The sequence below is a fragment of the Silene latifolia genome, chromosome X (assembly GCF_048544455.1).
Source record: "Silene latifolia isolate original U9 population chromosome X, ASM4854445v1, whole genome shotgun sequence".
Taxonomy (NCBI): Eukaryota; Viridiplantae; Streptophyta; class Magnoliopsida; order Caryophyllales; family Caryophyllaceae; genus Silene; species Silene latifolia.
Window position 1 is genome coordinate 6,377,363 of NC_133537.1, and position 11,708 is coordinate 6,389,070.

The following is an 11,708-nucleotide window of genomic DNA, read 5'->3' on the forward strand; positions in this document are numbered from 1 at the left end:
ATACTCCCTCCAATTCTAGATAACCTTCCCTATTCATGGGGGGCACTAGAATTAAGGAGATGGATTAAAATAAGGTATTGTGGGGGTATTATTGTGGGCGTAGTGATTAAAATAAGTATTGTTGTGGGGTAAGTTGATTAAAATAAGTATTGTTGAGGAGTGAGATGAGTATTGTTGTAGGGTAAGGTGATTAAAATAAATATAAAACTTTACTAAATAACGAAATAGGGAAGGTATTGTGAATAGATGAAAAAAAAAAAGAGAGAAGGTTATGTAGAATAGGAGGGAGTATTACCTTTGACACAACTTACATGAAGAATTTAACTATCAATCAATCAATCAATCAATCAATACTATATATTAATTCCAGAAACCAAGGGACTTCCATGTAATTAAATAAATCTATACACATTAATTATACTATATAGTTTTAAATCGTTAGCTAGTGTGATGGACTGAACAAGGGATTTCAATGTAAATATTATATAGTTTTGGTTAAAAGTATAAATTTAGAGAATATTAGAATATGACGAGTTTCCTTAAAATAAATGGGTCCCACTTATGGTATTAATTACTATAAATCAATACTATATATTAATTTCAGAAACCAAGGGACTTCCATGTAATTAAATAAATCTATACACATTAATTATACTATATAGTTTTAAATCGTTAGCGCCGTGTGATGGACCTGAACAAGGGATTTCAATGTAAATATTATATAGTTTTGGTTAAAAGTATAAATTTAGAGAATATTAGAATATGACGAGTTTCCTTAAAATAAATGGGTCCCACTTATGGTATTAATTACTATAAATATGTTAATTATTTAACATACATAAATATAATATAAGTATTTGTTATATTTTGGAAATTATTAAAAGGTAAGTAAATCAATTCATATTTCCAAAAAATATAATATTCCATAATTCATTAAATTTATAATTTAATTAGTAAATAATAATGATTGCTCTTAAATAATATTATAATCTAATTTCAGATTTATTTAAATATATAACTCTAATACAACTAGATAATCAACTATTATGATAGTAACCTTCCATGTGAGTAGTAAAAGCAACAATAATATATACAACGTGAGTAGTGAAAGTCATACTAGCGAAAGAACGGGTAGTGAAATTAACAATAATAAATGCGGGAGTAGTGAAAGAAAAAATAATAACAGCGGGAGAAGTGAAAGTAATAGTAGTCACAACACATGTAATTAAAGTAACAGTAGGAACAACGGAAAGAGTGAAAAATTAACTAACAATTCGATTTTAAGAAAATACTCCGTATTAATTTATTTAAATATACGAGCTTGACAAAACTAACGGGTCAACCGTAAAAATAGCAGGAATAGTAAAACAAACAACAGGAACCGAAGAAGTAGTGAACGTAATAGTATTAACAGGGGATGTAGTGAAAGTAATGATATTAACGGCGGGAGAGGTGAACGTGTCTCATAATTTGTTGATTAATTTTACCTTTCATCATAATTTCAATATATAAATTGTAAATGTATGTGTTAACCAAATTTAGAGAAATCATATTTCATAGAAAATAAAATTTAAATATTAAATAAAGGTAGCCCGGACGTAGCCGGGCGCCAAACCTAATTCACCATATAACCAGATTTTATCAGCAATAAATTCGGGTTAGATCGGTTCGAGCCTCTTCGACCACTACTGGTCTACTATTCCCTAGTCCCTACTCCTTACTTCCTAGTTGGGCACTTGGGCTCTTGCCTCTTTCCCAAAACCCCCCCAAACTCCAAGTATCCCCCACTCAACCCACTCTCTGCTTTACCCTTTTTCACAATCCCCTGTTTTTATCAATTCCATCCATCTAACCTCTCCCTTTACTATCTCCCTTTCTCTCTCTGTTAAAAAAAAATAAAACAGAGAAGAGGCAGAGCAATTAAATAACCCCCAAATCAATTAATAACTTAAACCTAGAATCATTTTCCCCCAAATCTGATCACTACCCATTTCATTATCTTATTCAATGTACAAAACCCAGAAATAATTTCCCTAAATTCCATCAATTTCATACATGGGTAATTCTTCAGAACAACACTCTACTTCTGAAGTATTTTCATGGTTGAAAACCCTACCTGTTGCTCCTGAATATCATCCTTCTATTCAAGAATTTCAAGATCCAATTTCTTATATTTTTAAGATTGAAAATGAAGCTTCAAAGTTTGGTATTTGTAAGATTGTTCCTCCTGTTCCTCCCCCTTCTAAGAAATCTGTAATTTCCAATTTCAATAAATCAATTTCTTTACTTAATTGTAATGATAATTCAATTTCTGAAGGAAACCCTAGAAATAATGTGCCAACATTTACTACTAGGCAGCAACAAGTAGGGTTTTGTCCAAGAAAACAGAGACCAATTCAGAAATCTGTGTGGCAAAGTGGTGAGAATTATACCCTTCAGCAATTTGAAACAAAAGCTAAAAACTTTGAAAAAAATTACTTGAAAAATCATGTTAAAGGTGGTAAAAAGACTATTTTACCCTTGGAAATTGAGACTTTATATTGGAGAGCAAATGGGGATAGACCATTTTCAGTGGAGTATGCAAATGACATGCCTGGTTCAGCATTTGCACCAATGAAGGAGAAAAGGGCAGGTGATGTTGTGAGTAATGTGGGTGAAAGTGCTTGGAATATGAGAGGTGTTGCAAGGGCAAATGGGTCATTACTTAGGTTTATGAAGGAGGAAATACCTGGTGTTACTTCTCCTATGGTTTATGCTGCTATGATGTTTAGTTGGTTTGCTTGGCATGTTGAAGATCATGATTTGCATAGTTTGAATTATTTGCATTTGGGTAATGGTAAGACTTGGTATGGTGTTCCTCGTGACGCGGCTTTGGCTTTTGAAGAGGTTATTAGGGTTCATGGCTTTGGTGAAGAGATCAATCCTCTTGGTTAGTCAATTTGTTGTTTTGTTTTTAGGTTTATTACTTCCATTTGCATGCATATTACTCCCTTTGTCCCAGTCAGTTATTAATGTTTGAGTAAAAAACCCGTCACAATGAATATAAAAAGTAAATAAATGACTTGACGGAAATATGAGGTAGTATAGGTATGACTGGCACTTTGGTTATATTAATGGGATATGAGACGACTTTGTATTTGAGTGAAGAGATTAACACTATTGGTTGGTGAATTGTTGTTTACTTTGTAGGTTTCATACTTGAAATTGCATATATAGTAAATGTGATATATCCATGGCCAGTTGGTGTATTTTAAGATGGCATATCCGTCTTAGGATAAAACGGGTGAAATAACGCGCCATTTAGATAGCTGACGGGACTAGTTTTTTGCTATTCGCTAGGGATTATGCTTTTGTGTCATCTATCATATTCAGACCATTTTAAGTTTAAAAAAGGATATGCCCTTCTTAAACAAGAATTTCTGATTCATGGCACTGTTATGAGATGATTTGGTATTTGATTGAAACCAATTTGGGTGTGTAGGTATGCTTTAGTTACTTTGTCTAGGTTGGGAATTTGTGATCATATGTTACTGTCCTGATTTGGGATAGGCTAGGGAACTTGCTGGAGGCATATGTTACAAGATTTTCCTGTCGTGCTGGATGTAAATACTGTATACTACTGTCCCCGTGTTCTGTTTTGTAATGAACAAGCTGTAGCTCTGATTGGCACCAAGCTAAGTTATTTTTAGTATGCCTTGCACATTAGGTGTTCAGTACTTGAAATTGCATGCATAGTACTTCCTCCGTCCCATTCAGTTGTTTACCTTTTATTAAATTACCCCTCGCAATGAATATAGAAGGTAGACAAACGACTTAGACGGAAAGAGTAAATGTTACATATTCATGGCACATTGGCACTGTTTGTGAGGTAATGTAGATATGACTGGCACTTTGGTTATATTAATGGGACATGAGATGACTTTGAATTTGAGTGAGTTAGGCTTGCAAGGTGTATTTGTATGTCACTGTCCTTAATTCGGTCAGGCTAGGGAACTTGGTCTGAGGCATGTGTTGAAGTCTTGCCTGTCACGCCGGATGTAAACACTGTATACAACTGTTGGCTGTCCTGTGTTCTGTTTTATAATGAACTAACCGTAGCTCTGATTGACACCAAGCTAAGTTATTTATAGTATAGGCTTGCACATTAAATGTTTGGTAGGAGGGTGTCATTGGGCTAGTTTGATACAGTACTTTTTTTTTTTCGCTAAAAACTGAGCACGTGCGTCAGTGTTGTATTTCTTTTACTTATGTAGTTCACGCGCTTCTTGATTTTCTGTGGTTCTGATGTGAAACTTCTCCCGTGTATCGGTCAAAACTTTTTGATTGTCTGCAACTCTGCATATGATATTATCATGTTGCTGTGTCTCTGTCAGAATAGTTCTTGGGCTTTACACTTGTTATGCAAACAATGGGTGCCAAGTGTATTTATAGATGATCAAGATTGAAAATGTTGTTAGCCTTTTAAATTTACCCAATTCTTTCCTTAATTGCCAAGTACGTATGATGTTGATGATAGTGTTTAGTGGCAATTGAAGAGGTTCTGACACACTGATAGTGTGTTAATCTGCCATGATTTTTTTGGTTTCAGAGCATGCATCACCTCAGGAAGGGGACATTAGATGCGGCATGCCTGCACCGATGCTGTGTTATTAGTATAAGCTGAAGTAAACTGCTTAAGTTGCAGTCCTCTGTACTCTGATGATTAATGGTTGAGAAATACTGTTTCTCTGCGTTAAAAAATTGTTTCCCCTAATTTCTAAATTTCTTTTTCATCATGAAACGCTGTGAACCTTTTGATACGTCTGGATCATTTATATTTCTTGACTTAAGATCTGAATGCGTGATTTCCATTTTACGAATGAGTATTACTCCGTATTTGAGAGTGTGTCATGGGTCTATTCATAAATTTCCGCTGTGCTCTTGCTATGCTTGGTGAAAAGACTACAATCTGACTCTGAATTTTATCTTGTTTAACAGTTACTTTTGCAACACTTGGTGAAAAGACTACAGTAATGTCTCCTGAAGTACTCATGAATGCAGGAGTGCCTTGTTGCAGGTGATGTAACAGTTACTTGTGTAGCCTTATCTTCTAATCGCTAGTCCATCAAACCTCGAGCAAAGCTATGAATCGTTATAAATAAGAGTATAAGACTTCCGCATATTTGGACCGTCTAACTATCTAATACTGAAAAAATTACTTATAAAGTTATAAAGTTATAATAGGCATTGATAAATGGACGAATAGTTGTTTCTACAACGTTTTTTTCATTTGTATCTTAGACTCTTTGTCGAATATGATCATCCTTGTCTGACGTTCCCTTACGCCTGGTCAGGTTGGTGCAAAATGCAGGGGAGTTTGTTGTCACATTTCCTCGGGCTTATCATTCTGGCTTCAGTCATGGTAAAGAAGTACTGAGTATTTTTGTTCTTGTTTGTTTCTCTTACTCTGGATGTCTTTAGATGCTAAAAATATACCCGATTTAAAGATTCACTTCTTTGACGTAGGATTCAATTGTGGAGAAGCATCTAATATTGCCACCCCGGAATGGTTGAGATTTGCAAAAGAAGCTGCAATTCGTAGAGCCGCCATAAATTATCCACCAATGGTTTCCCATTTCCAGTTACTTTATGATCTTGCATTAGCAATACGGTATTTGTCCTTTCGAGGGTTAAATTTCTTTCAATCACACGTGTCTTTAAATGAAAGTAGGCAGAATGCAAATAGTGGCGGATCGATGAAGTTTGGCTTAGAGGGGTAAAATGTAAATTTAAGAAGTTGCGGGGCAAAAATGAAAAAAAGATACTCTTATGTTTAAACTCTCTTGGGTAATGTTGTCTAGATACTCTATGCCTGTCTATGCTTAAAATTTTGTTGCTTCTTTCTGGGGTTACCTTCTTTACTCTCTGAAATAAAGATGGCTGATGATGAATACTCGCACAAAACATTCGTGCTCATCCAAATGGATGATAAACATTTGCGCTGCAACGTTTAGTTTTTAGCACTTAAAATCTCTCATATGTAAGAGATAATGTTCAGTATGTTCCGCTCCTTGTTCAATGTTGTTTATAGTTTTATCCAATACAATTGAGATTTGCAATTTAAATATAATTGATGTCTCAAACCACCTCTTTTTTTGGCCTGTTAGGATGCCAGCAGGTAGCAGTGCCGAGCCTCGAAGTTCTAGACTTAAAGATAAGAAAAAGGGTGAAGGGGAATTGCTGATCAAACAGATGTTTGTGCAGGATGTGATGCATAATAATGAGCTTCTGTATACTCTTGGACAAGGATCTGAAGTTGTACTTCTCCCTCATAACTCTTCGGAAAAATTTGTCTGGTCCAATTTGCGTTTTGGATTAAAGTATAAGGTGAAACCTGGGTTGCCTATTAGCTTACATAGTTCAGAAGAGTCTACCAAAGCTTATGATGATATCATGTTAGCTAGAGATATCAAACAACATAAAGCCTTTTATCCCGTCAAAGCCAAACTCAATTCCACGAGCTGTGAGGCACAGCACTCGGAAACTGAAACAAGAGAAGCGGCTACTGCAGATGGCTTATCAGATCGTGGACTATTCTCGTGTGTTAAATGTGGGATTTGGACATTTGCTTGTGTTGCCATTGTCCAACCTACAGAAACAGCGGCACAATACCTGATGTCGGCAGATGCTAGCTTCTTTAAGGACTGGGTAGCTGGCTCTGAATCTCTTAATCATGACATAGATGTTATTAATGGTGATGCAAATCGATCAGAGCCAGAATCACTTTCAGGTGAGCCATTTTTTTTCTTCTGTTTTGCCTACTAATGACTCATGACTGCACTTCTTCTTATTGTGAAATAGCCGTCATTCGATTGGAGACGCAATTTGGTTTATGGGTCATCCAAAAACAACCTCTTGGTTGTAAACGAGCATTGACTCTCCCCAATAGGTATAAGTCATTTATGTGTAGAGTTATGATTTTGAGTATACTAGAAGAATTATGATTTTCAGTATACTCCTGGACCCAAACAAATACCAGCTGTATAGCATCTCATTCCTCCTCCTGTCAGTTCTAGGATTCAAATGCATTTTTCGTTGTCCAAGTAAAGAAAACCCTTAATAAGTTTGTTATCATCCTGTGGCCTGTTGTGAAGATTGGCCTATCTACTCCTCCGTTTATTCACCGCAAAGAAGGCCATGATTATGGAGAAAGACAGGCATGTCAATAGTAAAGGGGTTGATAATTATAATGCTGTACTACGGAAGTTCTTCGTTCTATTTCAGGATAGACGTATCTTCAAGGCTGTTTTTTTTGCAACTCTAGCCCTTGTTTTGTTGATTGATGAGACCGTCTTTGCTGTCTGTTATTTTACTTATTACTTGCAATACATTTCTTGTAAGATACTCTTGTAGTTTCCTAGTTTCATTTACGATGTAGCGAAAGAGACCCTGTTTTTGGTGCTCGATTAATGTTACATAGCAAAATGCCTCACTAAATTGGGTGCTTTTGTTTTACTGCAAAGTAGAAGTCAATGCAACTCTGGACATTCTTTTTAAAAATCAGGTCTCATGTAAACAGCCTCTGATGATATTAACCCAAGGGTAAGATTCCATTCACCCGCTCCCTGTTACCCGGCCATTAGCAAGAGCCTTTAAGGAGTGGGGTATTGTTATTTGTTTTTTAGTTTTCTGTATGTAACCTATGCGTTGATGATGGTTATTAGGTTGCTTGTTATTAACATTCTGTGTATTTTCTCTTTTTGTTTATGAATGATTGAATAGCTGCTCTTCAAATTCCAGGGTTCATGAAAAAGAATGCCCCTGGTGGGTTGTATGATGTTCGTTCCAAGTCTGCTGAATATCACGTTCAAAGCATGGAGTTCAGCCCTACAATCAAGTCAGATATTGCTAAAACTCCCGAGGAAGGTATTCATATTGAGTCCAAAGAGGTCTCATCTGCTCTCGGGTTGTTAGCTATGACATATGGAAATTCTTCCGATTCCGAGGAAGATGATGTTCTACCCTCTCGTCCTGTTATTTCCGAGGATAATTTATCAGGAGATGATTCATGGGACATTAAACTGCACCCAGATAAAGCAAAATCACCAAATTCTGAGCAAGAATATGGTAGTGGTATGGAAAGGAGTCCGACCGTTCTTTCTCCACGGGCGGAGTTTGACGATGAAGGTTCTCCCCGCAAATCTGATTTGTATGAGCAGTGCGAGGATAGAAGAACTAATAGTGGTGATAGCGAATATGAAGCTCACAATCGCTCAGAAGAAGATAACTTGACCACAGAACAAAATTACCCCCTTGCTGGAGGAGAAGATTCTGCAAATTTTTGCAGAGGTCTGGACCTAATGGCCAAGACAAGTGTTTCCTTCACTCACGGATGCGATGAAGATTCATCTAGAATGCATGTTTTTTGTCTTGAGCATGCTGCGGAGGTTGAAAAACAACTCCAACCTATTGGTGGGGTCCATGTCGTACTTCTTTGTCACCCAGGTGTGTTTGGACTTATCCTATGCTGGATTTTAGATAACTAAAACGTCTTATGGTCATATAGAAATTAGTTGAGATTTTCTTCTAATCGACTGGGGTGTTTTGCGCTAAGTACCAGGAAGAAAAACAAATCCACTTAGGCCAAAGCCCATAAATGCCCAGATTTGCTTAGTGATTGAGATGTTCCTTTTTGGCTTACTACTATGTAGTCATGTTATTAGCCTAATTTAGGTTAAGATGTCGAAATAATTTAGTGAAAAGAGTTGCAGCATTTTTATGCAGATGGCCATATTTGGAAAATTTGATAGTTTCGGGATTGTTTGTTGGGCGACTATGGTCCTTGTCACAATTCTTTGCAAAATTCGAAATGGGTTTCTGATCTTAGCAGAATTATATGCTGCAGATTTAACAAGTCCCCGGTCATAGTAAAAAAGTATAAGATGCATGTGAATAGGTCTTCCATTATATATATGGCGCAGTGTGTTAATTGAGTGTACTGAACTACTGATTGATTACTCTTTAAAACATCTAACATAACATAGGGAGCGGAAATTTTTGGATTTTGTGAGTCATTCAGTGTGAAAAAGGTTATTAAGCATAATAGAAAAGCATTTTTTCCGTTAGGTTGTCTTGACATCATAAGTAGTAGACATACGTCCCTATTTTAGTCTGTATGATTCTCGAATTCTTTTTACTATTCCTATAATCTCCTCACAGAATTTGAGTAGTCGTAAGAAATCAGAGAACCAGAGGGAGTATCTCATCCCGCTGTGTTTGATTCTTTAGTTTAACATTCTAGCTGTTTGCCTGTTGTTGCATTTTCAGATTATCCAAATGTCCAGTTCGAAGCAATGAAGGTGGCTGAAGAGATGGAAATTGAGTATGAGTGGAAAGACATTACATTTTCTGAAGCAACCAAAGTTGACGAAGAGCGGATTCAGTTGGCTTTGCAAAGTGAAGAAGCGACTCCGAAGAACGGAGATTGGGCTGTAAAACTTGGCATTAATCTTTTTTATAGTGCCATCCTTAGCCGCTCCCCTCTTTACAGTAAGCAAATGCCCTACAACTCTGTCATATATGACGCTTTTGGCTGCACGTCTCCATCCAAGTCCTCTCCAAAAGGTAAGTCTCATCTCAAAGGATACGCCAGGCAGCGAAAAATTGTTGTGGCTGGTAAATGGTGTGGAAAAGTTTGGATGTCGAATCAGGTTCGTCTTTCATTTTTGTTTTTCTTGATAAAAAAATGATTTTTTTTGTTAAAGGCCAATAAGCATTAAACTATACCAATTTCGTTGAATCAGGTTCATCCTTTATTATTGCAAAGAGATCTATATGAAGAAGAAAAAGCTCCCAGTTTTTGTTTGGCATCAGCTGAGAAATCGGGGAGAAAACCAGATACTATCAATAAAGTACAGGCTACCTCCTCTGATAGGAAACTTGGAAAGAAGAGAAAGTTGACTGTCACGAGTAGGGCAGCTAAGAAGATGAAATTCGCAGGCAGTGATCCCGAAGATTCACTTGATGAGAGAATAACTGAGTTTTTGCCTAGAAGAAGTATTCGGAAACCAAAAATACATCATAGATTAATCCAGATAGAAAAGCATCATGAAGAAGAATCTCTAGATAGCCTATCTGATGACAAATCTGAGTCCTTATCTAGGAGAAGTGCAAGAAAACCCAAAAAAACACCGAGTAGATCAAGCCAGAGAGTTAGGCATCATGAAGTCGAAGAATCTCAGGATAGCCTATCAGAAGATTCCCCTGATGATGAACATTTACCTAATCAGGGACCTCTGAGAAGAGGAGGAAGTAAACCCGCCTCGAAAATGAAAGGTCGACAGAAGGTATCTCGGGATGTGTTTTCTGATGATTCCCTGGATGATATAAACGGTGGAAGTAAACCTGCCGCAAAAACAAAAAGTCGACAGAGAGTATCTCGAGATGTGTTTTCTGATGATTCCGTGGATGCTATATCTCATCACCGTGAGCTGAGGAGCTGCGGTAGTAGAGTAAAGGTAGTAGGCAAACCAACCAGACAGGCGGAAGCCCAAGCGAAAGATACCGAGGATAGTGATTCTGAAGGCCCACTTTCTGATGAATCTCTTCAAGAACATACACCTGTTAGGAGCCCAGGGTTTGAGCCCATTAGTGAAGAAGATGAGATGGAAGGCGGGCCCAGCTCTCGACTGCGAAAACGAATTTCAAAGCCTTCAGCCCGGATTCTAGAAACCAAGGCAGCACTAAAAGGCCAAGTAAAGAATCCGCGGGTAAAGAAATTCCCGGCTACAAAGAATGTGCCCGAAAGGAAGGGTCCCAAGATGAGGCTTCCAGCCATGAAGGGTCCCAAGATGAGGCTTCCAGTACAAATAAATAGTCCCACTGTCACCAGTGATGAAGCTTCGGATAATGACGACGAAACTGAATTTCGGTGCGATATCGAGGGATGTACCATGAGTTTCGAGTCAAATCAAGAGCTTTTATTGCATAAAAGAAACGTTTGCCCGGTCAAGGAATGTGGTAAGAAGTTTTTCTCACACAAGTACTTGGTTCAGCATCGACGTGTTCATATGGACGACAGACCACTCAAGTGTCCCTGGAAGGGGTGTAAGATGACTTTCAAATGGGCCTGGGCTCGTACTGAGCACATCAGGGTCCACACAGGTGCTCGTCCATACGTCTGCAATGAGCCCGATTGTGGTCAGACATTCAGATTTGTGTCAGATTTCAGTCGTCACAAGCGTAAGACAGGTCACTCGAAGAAAGTTAAGAAATGACGTTTTGAGGCGGAAATCGGTATGTAAACAACATAAGTTAACATTGCTTGTCTGAGAATTGGTGTTTAATTCCAATTGATTGGCATAGGTTTACTTCAATTTCTAGTTTTTAGGGTTTCATCTTGTTAACTGCCATTGGTTGACATTTGATTCAGTTGGTGGTCTTTAGAAGGGTCTTCATTGGACTCATTCTTTAGCTAAATGGATAAAATGTAATGGTTAAAATGATATTTAACCTTCCCTTCCCTTCCCTTCCCTTGTCGCAACGACCGCAAACCTTTTCTTCTGCCTTCTCCTCTTATGAATTGTCATCATACTCTTGAAAACGATTCGATGGAATGAAGGGTATTAGTGTACACGCCTTTTCTCAATGAATATTTTACATATACTTTATTTTGGGAGGAGAAAATAAAGCAAACGTAAATTCTTGACTACGACAGGGAAAGTACCGTT

The 11,708-nt window shown here is 37.4% G+C and overlaps 1 protein-coding gene across 1 annotated transcript; it reads left to right on the forward strand.

Annotated features, from left to right (window-relative positions):
- The first annotated feature begins 1,680 nt into the window (after positions 1 to 1,680).
- LOC141622577 (lysine-specific demethylase REF6-like) lies at positions 1,681 to 11,610 on the forward strand. The gene is made up of 8 exons (XM_074438605.1): positions 1,681 to 2,929; positions 4,978 to 5,056; positions 5,334 to 5,401; positions 5,506 to 5,650; positions 6,147 to 6,769; positions 7,780 to 8,484; positions 9,307 to 9,689; positions 9,783 to 11,610. Exons 1-8 carry the CDS (start codon positions 2,056 to 2,058, stop codon positions 11,253 to 11,255), a joined length of 4,350 nt encoding a protein of 1,449 aa, XP_074294706.1. The 5' UTR covers positions 1,681 to 2,055; the 3' UTR covers positions 11,256 to 11,610.
- Positions 11,611 to 11,708: the final 98 nt, after the last annotated feature.

Excerpts from the sequence above, each read along its gene's own strand:
- LOC141622577 (XM_074438605.1), top strand. The coding sequence starts at position 2,056 with ATGGGTAATTCTTCAGAACAACACTCTACTTCTGAAGTATTTTCATGG. Across the intron at positions 5,402-5,505 it reads TCATTCTGGCTTCAGTCATG|GATTCAATTGTGGAGAAGCA; the intron begins GTAAAGAAGTAC and ends TCTTTGACGTAG. Across the intron at positions 6,770-7,779 it reads AGAGCCAGAATCACTTTCAG|GGTTCATGAAAAAGAATGCC; the intron begins GTGAGCCATTTT and ends TTCAAATTCCAG.